The sequence below is a fragment of the Anguilla anguilla genome, chromosome 1 (genome assembly GCF_013347855.1).
Source record: "Anguilla anguilla isolate fAngAng1 chromosome 1, fAngAng1.pri, whole genome shotgun sequence".
Taxonomy (NCBI): domain Eukaryota; kingdom Metazoa; phylum Chordata; class Actinopteri; order Anguilliformes; family Anguillidae; genus Anguilla; species Anguilla anguilla.
In genome coordinates, this window is record NC_049201.1 from 81206825 (window position 1) to 81225713 (window position 18889).

At 47.5% G+C, this 18889-nt stretch overlaps 2 protein-coding genes and 1 pseudogene across 6 annotated transcripts in view; all 3 read left to right on the forward strand.

Moving 5' to 3' along the window:
* LOC118226904 (B-cell receptor CD22-like) overlaps window positions 1–18889 on the forward strand; it is a 135633-nt gene that overhangs the window by 51622 nt on the left and 65122 nt on the right. The window lies entirely within an intron of this gene.
* LOC118227014 lies at window positions 146–1295 on the forward strand (annotated as a pseudogene).
* LOC118226844 (carcinoembryonic antigen-related cell adhesion molecule 5-like) overlaps window positions 1319–18889 on the forward strand; it is a 67371-nt gene continuing 49800 nt past the window's right edge. Inside the window, exons 1-12 of one of the 5 annotated variants that reach the window (XM_035416823.1) lie at window positions 1320–1474; window positions 2794–2863; window positions 3177–3536; window positions 4410–4688; window positions 9652–9966; window positions 11090–11398; window positions 12509–12778; window positions 13837–14106; window positions 15462–15776; window positions 17145–17414; window positions 17509–17805; window positions 18137–18224. In XM_035416823.1, the coding sequence (XP_035272714.1) occupies window positions 2824–2863; window positions 3177–3536; window positions 4410–4688; window positions 9652–9966; window positions 11090–11398; window positions 12509–12778; window positions 13837–14106; window positions 15462–15776; window positions 17145–17414; window positions 17509–17805; window positions 18137–18224 (2813 nt within the window). In that variant the 5' untranslated portion in view covers window positions 1320–1474; window positions 2794–2823. Of the gene's footprint in view, window positions 1475–2793; window positions 2864–3176; window positions 3537–4409; window positions 4689–9651; window positions 9967–11089; window positions 11399–12508; window positions 12779–13836; window positions 14107–15461; window positions 15777–17144; window positions 17415–17508; window positions 17806–18136; window positions 18225–18889 lie in introns of all 5 variants that reach the window. The other 4 variants (XM_035416814.1, XM_035416807.1, XM_035416831.1 and 1 more) reach the window with 4 other exon arrangements.

Genomic DNA, 18889 nt, shown 5'->3' on the forward strand with positions numbered 1-18889 from the left:
TGGTTTCTAGGCTTTCGTTTTTTAGGCAAAAACAAAAACCAGCAGACCCTGGACCTCTGGGGATCAGGACCAGGCCACTCCTGACAAATAGTGCGATTTGTCATTTTGTTGGTGTCTGGTTTTTTTGCAGCTGAGGACGGATTCCATGGCGGACGTGCTGAGCAGCCTGAACCTCCTGGAGGTGCTGAAGGAGTCCATTGAGAAGAAGGGGCTCTCCAAGGTGAAGGAGGCGGTGGAGGACCTCATCAGCAGGGTGAACATTGCCGTGGTGGGGGAGAGCAGCCCGGAGAAAACCGCCATCCTCAACTCCCTCCACGGCCTGGGGCCCGGAGACGCCCGGAGACGGTGGGGCGGCCCAGTTCCCCTCCCCCAGCCCCCAAGAGGAGCTGACAGTTTACCCAAACCCCAAACACCCCGACTTCCGACTGTGGGACCTGCCCATGGTCCCTGATGGCTCGCCCTTTGACCCAGAGGAGTACATGGAGAAAGTCAAGTTCCTGCGCTACAATGCCGTCATCGTGACGTCCTCTCGGATGCGGTTTTGCAGCAACAGCTCCCTCGTGTGGCGGGAGGCCAGATCGCTCCAGAGGGAGGCTTTGTACTTCGCCTTGCTGGCCTCTTAGCGCGATTCGCGGGAGTCCATGGAACCTAGGCGGAAAGCCAGCCAGGAGGCGTTGGAGTCGGAGGGCCTGGCTTCCCCAAGGGTCTTCCTGGTACGTGGCACCGCCTTGGAGACCCTGGACTTCCCCGAACTCCTGGAGGAAATGTGGCGGGACGTCCCGGAGGTCAAGGCTGCCGCCCTCCTCCTGGCCCTTCCGGCCCTGTCCGTCGCCATGGTGACCTGAAAGCGGGACGCCCTCAAGGCGCTGGTGTGGGTGGCGGCCTCACTCTCGGGCGGCGTTTCGGCCATCCCCGTGCCCCTGGTGTCCTCCGCGGTGGACGCCGGCGTGGGGGTGCGGATCCTGAGCAAGGCATGCGACTCGCTGGGCCTGGACGACGCGACGCTGGAGGGGCTGGCCCGCCGACAGGGGCAGGACGGGGTGCGGCTCAAGGCCCTGCGCGCCTGCCCCCTCTTCCGGGAGGTCACCAAGAGTGCCGTGAAGAAGCTGCTGGCGGCCGCAGAGAAGCAGAAGCCCACCGGTGCCCGCGTGGTGGAGATAGCACTGCCCGTGACCGCCAAGTCCGCCAGCGGCTCCTTCGCCACCATGGCCGCCGATGCGGAAAGGGTGGTGGCGGCTGCAGTCGGGGGGGCAGATTGAGGAACTGAATTCTTCGCGACCAATTTAAGAAAAAAACTTTTGACACTTGGCTAAACTGTGAAAATGCACTGGCGAGTAGGGGAGTTCTGTTTGTGTATATTTCCTGTCTAAGGAAGAGGGGCCATTATTAAGTTTCAGTCATTTTACGATAAGGACATAGTACATCCAGATTAACTGTAGCTGATTTCTAATCCTCTGTCACATCCAACTTGTAGGTAAGCAGCCACTTTTACAATTCTTTCATGGGTAAATGATTTCCACCATTTCTGTTTCTGATGGGGTTGTCTCTCTACCCCCCCTCCAGGTACAGGTGTCAATGCCATTGCTACAACAGTTATGAACATTTCATTTGAATGTTTGTGAGTTTAGTAGCATTTGTCTGTACTCTGCCTTGTTTCTGGTCTGGGAAAGCAAATAGCAAGTGTTATCGCTTTAAATAGAAATTGACTTTGCTGTTGTTGTGGCCTTTTGAGTTCAAAATAGAGGTGCATTGATCTAAATAATTTAGTAATTCCATTCAGGAAAGATATGCACTCAAGGTTTTCAGTAAAATATTCTTATTCAAAAATATTAACATATATTAACTGTACATATTAATATTTTAGCAAATTACTAGTGGAGATACTGTGGAGATATGACGTGCTTTTGACTCAAATCCTGTGTGGATCCCTGCTTGTACAACACATCCTTGCGTAAGATGTTTATTTTATTCAGATGCTGATCTTTCTGGGTGTACTAGGAAAGAGTAGGCTGCGTAGATTGATCACAACAGAGAATGGTGTCTTGGACTGCAATTAATTAAATAATGTTTTTTTAATCGGCTGCAGTCTGCATTAACTGTGTTGTGAGCCATGATACGGCTCTACTATGCAAGGAGCAGAGCTGGCACAGCCAAGAGCACTCTTTATATTTCCTGATTTTGGAAAGTTAAATCTTACATAAAACAAACAGTGAAAGTGTTTTTAAGACTGGTGTTCTTCATCATCAACACACGTGACAGGTCCAACCATAACCCACTTTCAGGAAAGGGGGGTGGGGGCAGGGAGCGCAGGGGGGCAGAGGGGAGGGGGGGTTTGCATCAAACCAGTGATCTGATGATCTGATTAGGAACCACAGAGCTGAGAATGACTCACTCACAGCTGTGGTACACCTACACCAAGACACACACAGGCATGCACACCTGCACACATGTGTATACTGTACAAAACACACACACGTACACACATATTCACACACACGTATACATGCATATGCATGCATATACACAGACTCACAACCATGCATACTCACACACACACACACACACACGTGCGTGCACACCCATACACACATATTCACACACATGTACCCACGTATATGCAAGCACATACAGGCACACACCCATGCATGCATGCCAACACATGCACACACATCTCCACACACATACATACGCACATGCATGCACATACACACACAGACATAGACACACACACACACACACACACACACACACACACACACTTCATAAGTGGGTTCACAGTGTCTTCTTTTCCAGATTTCTCACACTGATAAAGGAAGGTTCATCATGATCTCTTTCTGGGCCATGGTCCTCTTTCTGATTGGTGGTATGTACCTGCTACGACATCCCTGTCCCTTGCACGTTTCGTTATGCCCTTATCTCTGTCACTGACAAACTTCACTCGTAACCATTTTTTTCCCCAGTAGAAATCGGTCCTTGTTACTAGAAACCACGGTTTGACGAATGAACACAATAACTTCTGAGGATTATCTTTCTGCTGCAATCCAACAGTGCAATATTAAGAACAGAAAATTCCACTTTAGAGGCAGACTGACTGCTCTAATGGTTCCTATTTCTCTCTCTCTCTCTCTCTCTCTCTCTCTCTCTCGCTCTCTCTCTCTCTCCTTTTCTACCGCAAGACTCTGCTTGCAGTTTCAGTGAGATGACGGCGAAAGAGGGTTCCTGTGTGACGTTCAACTTCACTCTGTCCGGTATAGGGGATCCTGGGTACATTGTTTGGTTGAAGGACGCCGTGTGGAATAAGGAGGCAAATGATTATGAGGGCACGATCGTGCACAGCCTCAAACCTGACAAACACAACGCGAGTGAATTTGAAAACAGAGTGTCTGTGGGTTCCACTGGCAATTTACACAAATTGACCATCAGTAACCTGACACTGGAAGACAGCGGAAAGTACTCGGTTAGATACTATGATAAACCTTATCCTCCTTACACAGTGAAAAAGAGCAGCAAGCCTGAAATGAGTCTTGAGGTTCAGAGTAAGTTCTTTTGCAATGATATATATATATATATATATATATATATATATATATATAGGCCCCTTCATTTTCACCATCTAGTAGTTGTCTAATTGTCTACTGTATGAAAAGTATTTGTCTGGTATTGGATTTATGCTGTAGTCGTTGCAAAGACGCACAACCGGCAATCCAGAAGAAGCATGCTTCAGTTACCAACAGTGATGTATTTGTAAGGAATCTGTGTGCAATATAAATGCTGATAGCTGTTGTCCCTTAACCAGCTACTGGCAAAACTGTCAGCATTGTCCTCATTAGTATGCCAGATATAGGACTGATGATTTAAAACAGTTTAGAAACATTTCAGATATTCACAACCTGAAACCCTGAAGGGACACACTTCAAGGTTACCCACAGTAATGCTTTTGCTTATATTTGCAGATGGCTGCTATGTAATTAAGCTGGTTTGGTCTTATTTTGTTCTGGGCTCACTTAAACACAGATATCATCTCATTATCACCATGCGCATCTGCATTTATGTATTTCATGAGGGACTGTGTACAATTACTCACATTCACGATGGTCGTACGAGCCAGCCAAGAAGCCGCGCGTTGCTTTACAATGATAGGCCCCAGAGCAGAGGGGGCTGCACGCTTTCCTCAGACAAAGAAGCCCAGAACATGACAAAAATAGTCTTTAGGCAACTAAATAAATCCATCACAGATTAACACATGATGATGAAACTGATGATAATCATCATCATCATCATCTTCTTCATCATAGTCACCATCATCCTCATCTTAATCATCTTCATCATCATATTCATGATCGTAATCATCATCATCATCATCACCATCTTCATCATCATAACGATCTTCCCCTGTCGAACCTCTGCAGAGAACCCTTGCCAGGTCAGCGTAACAGGGCCGGAGCTGGTCCAGGCGGGGGCAGAGGTGATTTTGCGGTGCTCCACCGTGGGGCCCTGCCAGAACAGCCCCGAGTGGCGTAGCTCAGGGCCAGGCCTGGCCTCCAGTGAAGGCCCCGACACCCAGGGTGCGAAAACAGCCCAGCTGCGCTTCGAAGCGGACTGGTCACATGACGGGGTGGAGTTCTCCTGTTGGCCGTCGCCGAGCAACGAGGCGTGCGCCTCCAGAAACATCACGCTGGCCGTGGAATGTAAGCCACATAATTTTCATTTTTATTGTTTTACCCGCCGATGCTGCAATCTTCATATCAGAGACACCGAAGCTACGTTATACACATGACTGATATCTGAATTACCCACAATGCTGTTGATCCAGTCTCTGTGCATTTTTTTCCATTTTACAGAAATCTTTCTTCTTTTTTTATTTATTTATTTATTTATTTAGGATCCCCATTAGCAATACACAGTGTGCAGCTAATATCCCTTGTGTTCTGCATGATACATTTATTACGAAAAAATGGCAACCTGTCATGTCTGTCCAGGGCTGCCCTGTATGTGCCAAAAATGTCATGTCCCTTATGTGACACCCATTGAGTATGACCTTGTGTCCCTGTATGTCCCACAAAGTTTTACCTGCTGTCGATTAGTTTGGGGAATGCACATGCCAGGCCAAGAACATCATCAGCGCACAAAACTCCACCGCTCTCCATGTAGACATCTTGTGTGAGTGCTGTATTTAGAGTCCCAGTGCTCTCCGTGTAGACGTCCTGTGTGAGTGCTGTATTTAGAGTCCCAGTGCTCTCCGTGTATACGTCCTGTGTGAGTGCTGTATTTAGAGTCCCAGTTCTCTCCGTGTAGACGTCCTGTGTGAGTGCTGTATTTAGAGTCCCAGTGCTCTCCGTGTAGACGTCCTGTGTGAGTGCTGTATTTAGAGTCCCAGTGCTCTCCGTGTAGACGTCCTGTGTGAGTGCTGTATTTAGAGTCCCAGTGCTCTCCGTGTAGACGTCCTGTGTGAGTGCTGTATTTAGAGTCCCAGTGCTCTCTGTGTAGACGTCCTGTGTGAGTGCTGTATTTAGAGTCCCAGTGCTCTCCGTGTAGACGTCCTGTGTGAGTGCTGTATTTAGAGTCCCAGTGCTCTCTGTGTAGACGTCCTGTGTGAGTTCTGTATTTAGAGTCCCAGTGCTCTCCATGTAGACGTCCTGTGTGAGTGCTGTATTTAGAGTCCCAGTGCTCTCCGTGTAGACGTCCTGTGTGAGTGCTGTATTTAGAGTCCCAGTGCTCTCCGTGTAGACGTCCTGTGTGAGTGCTGTATTTAGAGTCCCAGTGCTCTCCGTGTAGACGTCTTGTGTGAGTGCTGTATTTAGAGTCCCAGTTCTCTCTGTGTAGACGTCCTGTGTGAGCGCTGTATTTAGAGTCCCAGTTCTCTCCGTGTAGACGTCCTGTGTGAGTGCTGTATTTAGAGTCCCAGTGCTCTCCGTGTAGACGTCCTGTGTGAGTGCTGTATTTAGAGTCCCAGTGCTCTCCGTGTAGACGTCCTGTGTGAGTGCTGTATTTAGAGTCTCAGTGCTCTCTGTGTAGACGTCCTGTGTGAGTGCTGTATTTAGAGTCCCAGTGCTCTCCGTGTAGACGTCCTGTGTGAGTGCTGTATTTAGAGTCCCAGTGCTCTCCGTGTAGACGTCCTGTGTGAGTGCTGTATTTAGAGTCCCAGTGCTCTCCGTGTAGACGTCCTGTGTGAGTGCTGTATTTAGAGTCCCAGTGCTCTCCGTGTAGACGTCCTGTGTGAGTGCTGTATTTAGAGTCTCAGTGCTCTCCGTGTAGACGTCCTGTGTGAGTGCTGTATTTAGAGTCCCAGTGCTCTCCGTGTAGACGTCCTGTGTGAGTGCTGTATTTAGAGTCCTAGTGCTCTCCGTGTAGACGTCCTGTGTGAGTGCTGTGTTTAGAGTCTCAGTGCTCTCCGTGTAGACGTCCTGTGTGAGTGCTGTATTTAGAGTCCCAGTGCTCTCTGTGTAGACGTTATGTAAGTTGTTTAACCATTGATTAAGTAAATTCTGATTGATTAAGAACTGATTAACTCAAGTGCTGTACAGCCCATGTCTCAAAAAGCCAAAACACACAACTGGGTCACCTGGAAATTTAGAAAATTTTGAAAAACAAAATAAAAGAAATCTTTTTGTATCTCTAAAGTATATGGCTGTACGCTGCAACATGTCAAACATCACAACAGCCCAACTACAATAAAGCAACGAGGCGTGAGAGGTCGTGGTGCAGCGCCAATATAGTCACGGGTGTTGTTAGGCACGAGGTGTGTGTGTGAGTGGGGTGCTGGGGGTCACGTGAATTTGAGAACATTCATTTGGGATCGCATCAGGAAAGATTCTGGGAACCCCTGGACTTAAATGCAACTTTTTACGAGGCAGGATGCCCTATCACAGCGGAGTTCTTTCCCCTGTTAATCAGTGTTGAAATGGGATTCGACGGGGGTGGGGGTGCGGGGTGTAAATTTCGGCGTGTCTCTCTCATTTTCGCGGCAGATGCGCCCAAAGACGTCCGTGCGACGGGGAACCCAGGAGGCGAGGTGAACGAAAAGACGAACCTGGATCTCAGCTGCGAGGCTCGGTCCAACCCTGGCGTGGCCGCCTACACCTGGTTCATGCTGACGGGCAGGGGGGCGGAGGAAGTGGGCAAAGGCCGGGTTCTGACCCTCAGGTATCTGTCGGAGGCGCACACGGGACAGTACTTCTGCAGGACCCGAAACGAAATCGGGGAGGGGAACTCGAGCGTCATCAAAGTCACTGTAAGATGTGAGTGCCTCTCCCTCACCTGTCCGCTCTATGAGGGCCTGTTCCAGTTATGTCACCTGCCTATCAACCTTTTAAGGCAGGGCTGACCCCACCCTGCTCCTGGAGATCTACCATCCCGTAGGTGGTGGATCTCCAACCCTAACGAAGCGCACCTCATTCAACAGCTAGAGATCTCATTGAGCTGCTAATCAGCAGAATCAGGTGTGCCAAATTAGGGTTGAAACGAAGACCTACAGGACGATAGATCTCCAGGAACAGGATCGGGCAACCCTGCTTTATGGTGTACTATCACAAATATGTGAAAATGTATGCATAGCATGTTCTGAACAGAAAATGTTAATGCTGATATAACAATCACTGCTGGTTATTAAATGCAATGGGGTTCTAAAACACTGGCTTTGAATTTAGAAAAAACATTCCAAAAAACCTTCAAAGTCGTCAAGCAGTTAATACAATGGCAGGAGGCATATGTGCGGTAAATGTGATTTAAAGGGTTGCCAGCATTCTCCTGCAGCTCATGATGCAAGTGCATGTGTCGAGGGGATTGGTTATTCATCAGATCAACTACATTTCCAGCGCAAGCTAGCCTACATAACAGCCTGCATTTGTAAGGTCGTTCACAAGGGTGCTATCTGTCTGTTGGTTTGGTTCTTTAGTTACCTGCTTCCTGTTTCAGTGTATTGCTGTAATTCACTGATGGCAGGTAAATATGGACATACGGGACAGGTGGGAAAACCCATTTTTGGCTGAAATACTGGACGACCTTACCAACGCTGGGCTGTTGGCAACCGTGAATGTGAAACAAACGTTTTGCTGAATTCATACAGACGGATCCTTCAGTGTTTTCTTTTTTACACACTTAAGTACTTTTTTAATCAGACCTCAGTACTTTTATTCTTCAGTTCTGATAAATGTGTGAGTGAAACGTGAAATGGGTTCTGTGTACTTATATGCAGACAAATATGTAGCAGAGAAGCTGTGCTTTATTATTATTATTATAAGTACAAAAATATATTACTACATAAATATACTCATTCTCATTTCTGTCTCCGTCCAGATGGGCCCAGAAAACCAGTGGTTATTCACAATATGACCAGCAGGGGGCGGCCTGTCGAAGGAAGCGCTGTGGCCTTGATGTGCAGCAGTCAGAGCTATCCTCCCATCCGGAGTTACGAGTGGCATGTACAGAAGGACAACGCGGAAACTTTACTCAGACACGGGCAAAATCTTACGATAGGCTCCGACGAGGAAGGGATCTATTACTGCACCGCGGAAAACGAGATCTCAAGCAGCAGCTCGGACCCCATAGAGATACGTTTCGATCGTGCGTATGCGCCAAAGTTTGCTAAATCTTCTCTGCTCTTTACACATTACTATGTGCAGATAAGCTTTGGGTCACACGTTTTGAACGGGCTCTGATAAATTTCAAATACTTCAGATGCTTGTAAAAATTAAACCAATTCACGAAAGTGTACAATGAATATGATCCAAAGGACTCTGATAGAAATACTGTGTCACACGTACATAAGGTTGCCAGATGCCAGACGGTTTTGACCAGACAATATTAAATGACTGTTCTGAATAACTGATTGAAAATTGGCTGTAAGTTTGTACTGAAATCCATCTTCTATTTGCACTGTCAGACTGTTTGTCCTCCTTTCCTACTCTAAGCTTTAAGCTGCCCTGTCACCAATGTGGGCATGTGCATGCTGTCCACATTGGACACGTTTTAAATCTGGCAACCTTATGAGTCACCCATGTTTTAAAATTAACTCACAACCCCAGAGATGGAAGTTCACCACTTAACCCACCCAACCCCAATCCCACAGGATTTCATGCTATTTCCCCGCAATGACGATTATGCTACGTTAGTCAATATTTTTAATACCACAAAAAAAAAGAAAAAGAATGAAAGTGACCAGAATTTTTCAGCAAGGAATCTTCTCTCCGTGTAGAGGTCCTGTCCGAGTGCTGTATTTAGAGTCCCAGTGCTCTCCGTGTAGACGTCCTGTGTGAGTGCTGTATTTAGAGTCCCAGTGCTCTCTGTGTAGACGTCCTGTGTGAGTGCGGTACAGAGACCACACCGTCCTGCTCGAAACTGGCCCAGTGCTCCGTTTCCCGGCCGTACGACCCGAGGACAGAGGCTCTTACCGCTGCAAAGCCTCAAACTCCGCGGGCTCGGGGGATTCCCCGGAGGTTACGATCACCGTTAACTGTGAGTCCGCCACAGCTGCTCATGTCATGCTCAGTGGAACGGCAGCGACATGGAGACGCGAGAACGCGAGAACACAAGAACACGAGAGTGTTTCGATGTCGAGCGCAGGCCGTCCAGCCCAGGATCGGCCTGTTCATGTTGTCCTGCCTAGCCAGTGTATTTGGTAAACAAATAATGTATTTCCTTTTTTTCCCCCAGATGGACCCAGAGGCACAAAGATTAGGGCCAGCTGTTGTCAGGGAGGGGTGAAGGCCGGCGAAAGCCTGACGCTCACCTGCGAGACTAACGCCCGTCCTGAGCCCGACGGCTACACCTGGTTCCGCACGATTACAGAGCCTGGTGGACAGAGGGGTCCAAGAAGGACCAAGGTGGCCGTGCCTTCTAACGGACAGTCTGACGGGCGAGACCTCAGATTCTGGCGCATCAGTGCAGGCGACGCCGGGGAATACACGTGCCAGGCCAAGAACATCATCAGTGCTGAAAAATCCACCGCTCTCCGTGTAGACGTCCTGTGTGAGTGCTGTATTTAGAGTCCCAGTGCTCTCCGTGTAGACGTCCTGTGTGAGTGCTGTATCTAGAGTCCCAGTGCTCTCCGTGTAGACGTCCTGTGTGAGTGCTGTATTTAGAGTCCCAGTGCTCTCCGTGTAGACGTCCTGTGTGAGTGCTGTATTTAGAGTCCCAGTGCTCTCCGTGTAGACGTCCTGTGTGAGTGCTGTATTTAGAGTCCCAGTGCTCTCCGTGTAGACGTCCTGTGTGAGTGCTGTATTTAGAGTCCCAGTGCTCTCCGTGTAGACGTCCTGTGTGAGTGCTGTATTTAGAGTCCCAGTGCTCTCCGTGTAGACGTCCTGTGTGAGTGCTGTATTTAGAGTCCCAGTGCTCTCCGTGTAGACGTCCTGTGTGAGTGCTGTATTTAGAGTCCCAGTGCTCTCCGTGTAGACGTCCTGTGTGAGTGCTGTATTTAGAGTCCCAGTGCTCTCCGTGTAGACGTCCTGTGTGAGTGCTGTATTTAGAGTCCCAGTGCTCTCCGTGTAGACGTCCTGTGTGAGTGCTGTATTTAGAGTCTCAGTGCTCTCCGTGTAGACGTCCTGTGTGAGTTCTGTATTTAGAGTCCCAGTGCTCTCCGTGTAGACGTCCTGTGTGAGTGCTGTATTTAGAGTCCCAGTGCTCTCCGTGTAGACGTCCTGTGTGAGTGCTGTATTTAGAGTCCCAGCGCATTGTGAATACCCAGCCTGTGACTGTTATCGATCTGTGATTTACTGTTGGGGTGTCTGTGATTCACCGCTATGGTCTGTGACCCACAGTCACAGCGAATGTCTGTGATTCATTGTCACCATAGTTGTCTGTGCTCTCCAATCACCATCCGTTCTCTGCTCTTACTCTTTGACTGTTTTTTCCATGCGATCACAGTTTGTGTTGTCATAAGTCACAGTCTGCTGTGTTGTCTGTGCTTTCCTGTCAGAGTCTGTGCTGTGCTGTCACAGTGTTTTTCTGGTCATGTTTTCACTGAAACCAGGTTTGCTTGTGTTATACAGAGTGACGTTACAGCGCTTTCCCTCCTCTCCTCCCCCCCCCCCCCCCCCCCCACGTCTTTGCCCAGGCTTACTGTCTCGGCTCTCGTCTGTTTCCCCACCCACAGACGGGCCTACTGGCCTCACCATGTCCATGGATCACGAGGCGAGAGAGTACAGCCTGGTCACCATCCACTGCTCTGTGGAGAGCTTCCCTCTGTCCGAGCTCACCCTGACCTGGGCCCCGCCCTCCTCCGATCGCCTCTCTGACCTGTCCCAGCACCCCAAACGCCTCCAAGGAAAGTCCACGGTCCAGTCAACACGCACCTCTCTCGCCGCCTCCTTCAACGCGTCTGTCGAACACGCTGGCCGGTACACCTGCCGGGCCAGCAACTCTGAGGGGTGGAAAGAAACCACAAAGGACCTGGTAGTGCACTGTAAGTGGGCGGAGTCCTGAGATGCTAATGTCATGCTTGTTTCAGTTCCTTGTGCCTGGTGGCCCCGTAGGGGTATCTGCTGGTGCGGTCTCCTCATCACTCTATCAGTTTGTAACAGGCAGTCCTGACCTTGCAAGTAGTTTTGCAACTAGCAGATAGCAACTGCTACCAGAGTAAGGGGAGATGCTGAGTGCGATACCCATGTTTGAAATATCTGCCGATTCATACTTCATAATAAAATAAGGGTTCACGCTCATGTTCTTTTTTTAGCATGGTTTATATCTCTGTGCCACTGGTAAAGCAATGAATGCCTCCACCACTTTAGAGGCTTTGTGGTTGAGGCAATTGCAGATCCCGGGGGGCTGGTGGTTCCCAAACTTTCGAAGCCCGTGACTCCCTCGATAAGAAAGCAGATTTTCCCTGCCTCACCCTGTGTGAAGATACAGCCCGTGTCTCAAAAAGCCAGAACACACAACTTGCTTTTTTTCATGATCAATAGTTTAAGGAGGCAAAGCCTTGTGAAATACTAAAACGCTTCTAATTTAAAGAAAAATGCTAATACGAAATGCAAACATAATACATTTAAAATAAATTCATTTTAATAATATTTTAAAGCATGTTTTTAAATGAAAGGGTGAATCAGTAATTCCTAAACTGTGGGTCACAACCCTACATGGGGGTCACCTGATTTGAGGATGGGGTCACCTGGAAATTTAGAAAATTTTGAAAAACAAAATAAAAGAAATCTTTTTGTATCTCTAAAGTATATGGCTGTACGCTGCAACATGTCAAACATCACAACAGCCCAACTACAATAAAGCAACGAGGCGTGAGAGGTCGTGGTACAGCGCCAATATAGTCACGGGTGTTGTTAGGCACAAGGTGTGTGTGTGAGTGGGGTGCTGGGGGTCACGTGAATTTGAGAACATTCATTTGGGATCGCATCAGGAAAAATTCTGGGAACCCCTGGACTTAAATGCAACTTTTTACGAGGCAGGATGCCCTATCACAGCGGAGTTCTTTCCCCTGTTAATCAGTGTTGAAATGGGATTCGACGGGGGTGGGGGTGCGGGGTGTAAATTCGGCGTGTCTCTCTCATTTTCGCGGCAGATGCGCCCAAAGACGTCCGTGCGACGGCGAACCCAGAAGGCGAGGTGAACGAAAAGACGAACCTGGATCTCAGCTGCGAGGCTCGGTCCAACCCTGGCGTGGCCGCCTACGCCTGGTTCAAGCTGACGGGCAGGGGGGCGCGGGAAGTGGGCCAGGGCCCGGTTCTGACCCTCAGGTATCTGTCGGAGGAGCACACGGGACAGTACCTCTGCAGGACCCAAAACAAAATCGGGGAGGGGAACTCGAGCGTCATCAACGTCACTGTAAGATGTGAGTGCCTCTCCCTCACCTGTCCGCTCTATGAGGGCCTGTTCCAGTTATGTCACCTGCCTATCAACCTTTTAAGGCAGGGCCGACCCCACCCTGCTCCTGGAGATCGACCATCCCGTAGGTGGTGGATCTCCAACCCTAACGAAGCGCACCTCATTCAACAGCTAGAGATCTCATTGAGCTGCTAATCAGTAGAATCAGGTGTGCCAAATTAGGGTTGAAACGAACACCTACAGGACGATAGATCTCCAGGAACAGGATCGGGCAACCCTGCTTTATGGTGTACTATCACAAATATGTGAAAATGTATGCATAGCATGTTCTGAACAGAAAATGTTAATGCTGATGTAACAATCACTGCTGGTTATTAAATGCAATGGGGTTCTAAAACACTGGCTTTGAATTTAGAAAAAACATTCCAAAAAACCTTCAAAGTCGTCAAGCAGTTAATACAATGACAGGGGGCATACATGCGGTAAATGTGATTAACGGTTGCCAGCATTCTCCTGCAGCTCATGATGCAAGTGCATGTGTCGAGGGGATTGGTTATTCATCAGATCAACTACATTTCCAGCGCAAGCTAGCCTACATAACAGCATGCATTTGTAAGGTCGTTCACAAGGGTGCTATCTGTCTGTTGGTTTGGTTCTTTAGTTACCTGCTTCCTGTTTCAGTGTATTGCTGTAATTCACTGATGGCAGGTAAATATGGACATACGGGACAGGTGGGAAAACCCATTTTTGGCTGAAATACTGGACGACCTTACCAACGCTGGGCTGTTGGCAACCGCGAATGTGAAACAAACGTTTTGCTGAATTCATACAGACGGATCCTTCAGTGTTTTCTTTTTTACACACTTAAGTACTTTTTTAAACAGACCTCAGTACTTTTATACTTCAGGTCTGATAAATGTGTGAGTGAAACGTGAAATGGGTTCTGTGTACTTATATGCAGACAAATCTGTAGCAGAGAAGCTGTGCTTTATTATTATTATTATTATAAGTACAAAAATATATTACTACATAAATATACTCATTCTCATTTCTGTCTCCATCCAGATGGGCCCAGAAAAACAAGGGTTATTCACAATATGACCAGCAGAGGGCGGCCTGTCGAAGGAAGCACTGTGGCCTTGATGTGCAGCAGTCAGAGCTATCCTCCCATCCGGAGTTACATGTGGCACGTACAGAAGGACGTCAACGTGGAAACTTTACTCAGACCCGGGCAAAATCTTACGATAGGCTCCGATGAGGAAGGGATCTATTACTGCTCCGCGGAAAACGAGATCTCAAGCAGCAGCTCGGACCCCATAGAGATACGTTTCGATCGTGCGTATGCGCCAAAGTTTGCTAAATCTTCTCTGCTCTTTACACATTACTATGTGCATAAGCTCTGGGTCGAACGTTTTGAACGGGCTCTGATAAATTTCAAATACTTCAGATGCTTGTAAAAATTAAATCAATTCACGAAAATGTACAGTGAATATGATCCAAAGGACTCTGATAGAAATACTGTGTCACACGTACAGTACAAGGTTGCCAGATGCCTGACGGTTTTGACCAGACAATATTAAATGACTGTTCTGTATAATTGATTGAAAATTGGCCGTTAGTTTGTAATGAAATCCATCTTCTATTTGCACTGTTTGTCCTCCTTTCCTACTCTAAGCTTTAAGCTGCCCTGTCACCAATGTGGGCACGTGCATGCTGTCCACATTGGACACGTTTTAAATCTGGCAACCTTATGAGTCGCCCGTGTTTTAAAATTAACTCACAACCGCAGAGATGGAAGTTCACCACTTAACCCACCCAACCCCAATCCCACAGGATTTCAAGCTATTTCCCCGCGATGACGATTATGCTACGTTAGTCAATATTTTTAATACCACAAAAAAAAGAAAAAGAAAAAAAGTGAACAGAATTTTTTTAGCAAGGAATCTGCTCTCCGTGTAGAGGTCCTGTCCGAGTGCTGTATTTAGAGTCCCAGTGCTCTCCGTGTAGACGTCCTGTGTGAGTGCTGTATTTAGAGTCCCAGTGCTCTCCGTGTAGACGTCCTGTGTGAGTGCTGTATTTAGAGTCCCAGTGCTCTCCGTGTAGACGTCCTGTGTGAATGCGGTACAGAGACCACACCGTCCTGCGCGAAACTGGCCCAGTGCTCCGTTTCCCGGCCGTACGACCCGAGGACAGAGGGTCTTACCGCTGCCGAGCCTCAAACTCCGCGGGCTCGGGGGATTCCCCGGAGGTTACGATCACCGTTAACTGTGAGTCCGCAGTCGTTCATATAACATAGCTCAGGAGGTAAGAGCAGTTGCCTGGCAATCGGAGGGTTGCCGGTTCGATCCCCCGCCCTGGGGCGTGTCAACGTGTCCCTGAGCAAAACACCTAACCCCCTAACCTCCCAACGAGCTGATTGGTACCTTGCATGGCAGTCTTTCACTGTTAGTGTGTGAGTGTGTGTGTGAATGGGTGAATCAGAGGCATCAATTGCAAAGCGCTTTGGATAAAAGCGCTATATAAATGCAGTCCATTTACCATGTCATGCGCAGTGGAACGACAGTGAGACGCGAGAACACAAGAGTGTTTCGATGTCGAGCGCAGGCCATCCAGCCCAGGATCAGCCTGTTCATGTCATCTGCCTAGCCAGTATATATAAACAAATAATGTATTCCCTTTTTTTCCCCCAGATGGACCCAGAGGCACAAAGATTAAGGCCAGCTGTTGTGAGAAAGGGGTGAAGGCCGGCGAAAGCCTGACCCTCACCTGCGAGACCAACGCCCGTCCTGAGCCCGACGGCTACACCTGGTTCCGCACAATTACAGAGCCTGGTGGACAGAGGGGTCCAGGAAGGACCGAGGTTGCCGTGCCTTCTAACGGACAGTCTGACGGGCGATACCTCAGATTCTGGCAGATCAGTGCAGGCGACGCCGGGGAATACACGTGCCAGGCCAAGAACACCATCAGCGCTCAAAACTCCACCGCTCTCCGTGTAGACGTCCTGTGTGAGTGCTGTATTTAGAGTCCCAGTGCTCTCCGTGTAGACGTCCTGTGTGAGCGCTGTATTTAGAGTCCCAGTGCTCTCCGTGTAGACGTCCTGTGTGAGTGCTGTATTTAGAGTCCCAGTGCTCTCCGTGTGAGTGCTGTATTTAGAGTCCCAGTGCTCTCCATGTAGACGTCCTGTGTGAGTGCTGTATTTAGAGTCCCAGTGCTCTCTGTGTAGACGTCCTGTGTGAGTGCTGTATTTAGAGTCCCAGTGCTCTCCGTGTGAGTGCTGTATTTAGAGTCCCAATGCTCTCCATGTAGACGTCCTGTGTGAGTGCTGTATTTAGAGTCCCAGTGCTCTCCATGTAGACGTCCTGTGTGAGTGCTGTATTTAGAGTCCCAGTGCATTGTGATTCTGTGCCTGTTATCTGTGATTTACTGTTGGAGTGTCTGTGATTTACCGCTATGGTCTGTGACCCACAGTCACAGCGAATGTCTGTGATTCATTGTCACCGTAGTTGTCTGTGCTCTCCAATCACCAATCACCTTCTGCTCTTACTCTTTAACTGTTTTTTCCACAGCAACAAATATGAATGCAGTGCTTTTTACCATTAGACCTCCAACACTAGAAAGCCAGATTAGCACATCAAGATGTTTCTCAGAGGAGTCACATCAGGCAGACAGCACAATTATTTTTTTGGATTTTCTCGATTATGTTACATTGCCAGGTGGTAGTTCAATATAATGGGTATGAACTGGTCTTGCAAACTAAAGGTTGCGGGTTTGATTCATGGGTGGGGCACTGCATTGCACCCTTGAGGAGTGTACTTACTCAACTGCTTCAGTATTTATCCAGATATATAAATAGGTACAATGTAAAAAAGCCAAAGTTGAGTAACTTTCTTTGGATAAGGATGTCTGCTAAAGCCCATGGGAAAAAAATGTAAAATGATTTGAAAGGCTATCTTTTCTCCTAAAATCTAAATCTAATGATTTTTCCATTTTTCTATAATCTGTACATGACTATAAAAAAACCAGTACAAACTATTTTTTGGCATTATGGGTCTAACTATGTCAATTAGTTGTGTTTCTCCATATACCATGTATTTGCTCCACCAACATGCACTAAACCAGCTGATTACAATAATTAGGTCTCCTATCATGCTGAAGAGTTATGCTAATTAGAGTCAGCTGGTTTAGTGCATGGTGGTGGAGCAAATACATAGTCAGTCTTTTTACCCTTTGAAGCCGGGTTACCCACCTCTGTCCATATAGATTCCAAGGTATTTTTGATCATGAGTGAGGGAAGAAATATGACAATGCTTGGATTCATTAGCAATAGAGAAGCTTGCTACACTGCCTTTTAAAAAACAAATATTTTTTTCCAGATCCTCCTAAGAACACCTCAGTGTCAGTCAGTCCCTCTGGTTCAGTGTTAGAGGGCAGCTCTGTGACTCTGACCTGCAACAGTAATGCCAACCCAGCAGTGCAGAACTACACCTGGTATAAAGTGAATGGGACAGAGATGAACACTGTAGGAACTGGACAGAATCTCACCTTCAATGTGACTGAGTCCAGTGGCAGTGAACAGTACTACTGTGAAGCACAGAATGAACATGGCAAGGAGAACTCGACAACTGTACGGCTGAATGTGATATGTATGTTCAGTGCATCTATTATATAATTGTTTAAATCATATTATAGTTATATGTGTGCAGCTGTCATATTAATAACTGTGGATCCTGTGTTCAGACATGCCTCAGATCTCTGGTTCTGGGAGCTGCAGCAGAACTGCAGCAGAGATCAGCTGCTCCTGTGAGAGCCGTGGGAATCCCTCTCCCAGCATGGAGTGGCGTGTGTCTGGACTGCGGGTCACTAACTCTACTGAGAGAGTCATCAGGGAGGAGCAGCTGGGTAACACAGGCCTGAGGAGCTCCCTCACCATGCGCCAATCACAGGGAGACACGCCCAGTCTCCTCTGTGTCAGCACCAACACTCTCGGCAACTCCAGCCTCCAGCTCCACGTCCCGTCTCCACAGCAACACTCAGGTAAATGGAAGCACATTTCTCTTTTTTAACATATTTATACATCACACACTAATATACAGAGGTGCAGCTTTTGATGGTTTTATTTAAGGGTTTGTAAAAGTACTGATGATGACGCTGTAACTGTGCTAATATGTTTTCTTCTTTTCGTCCTGCAAGTGACATTATTATTATTATTTGATATCCGACTCAAAACGTATTTTGTTTTATTTTGTTTTTGGAATACATTAAGCCTTTGAACGGCAGGTTCTAGAACACAACCATTTTTATGTTCCACACAATTCCATTCTTCAAATCTGTTTTTCGGTATGTAACTGACATGTCCTTCATGCAGGTTTTCTCATTACCTCACTGCTGATTGGTGCAGCTGCCAGTGCTGGTGCCATGATGATGATATGCCTCATAATTCAGCACATTCTAAAGTAAGAGAAACTGGGGCCTATAAAGCCAGTGTCAGTATAAAGGGAAATTTCACTGTAATTCCATGGTATTGTGTGACATTACTCAACCCCACTGCTGCGGTCATCATTTTTAAATTGAGCTCATGTAGATGTGTCCCTGTCCCACATCCAGAACATGCCTCCAAAACTCCAAGTGTTTCTATGACACAAAGAGTGAATGTGGCAGCTTGGCTCAGATATTGAGAGGTATTTTCAGGAGAAGAATCAAAATATTGTAACTGGCACTTTTCAAGCCAAATCATTTTATCTATGGACAAATCCATGTAAACAATCGGTATTTTGTATTGTGCAGAAGGGGAGGCAGTTCACACAGCAAGGAGTGTGTTCAGAAGTCCCACAGAGGGGCAGTCCCTCTGAGCACTTCTAACGTTTGTATCACATCACATGGTGTTTCAGGTTCAACTTAGCCAATCATCATTTGTTTTATGTTCACTGTTCTCCTAAATAAGGTTAACAGGGTTAGATTTACTGCTGGAAAGAGAGAGAGCCGCCCCCCCCCCCCCCCCCCCCCCAAACACACACACACACAACAAAGCAAATTAGCAATTGGCACAACATTGATTCATTACTGATCAGTCATGTTAATAAAAAATATGAACATCAATAAAACGTTAACATTTGAACTC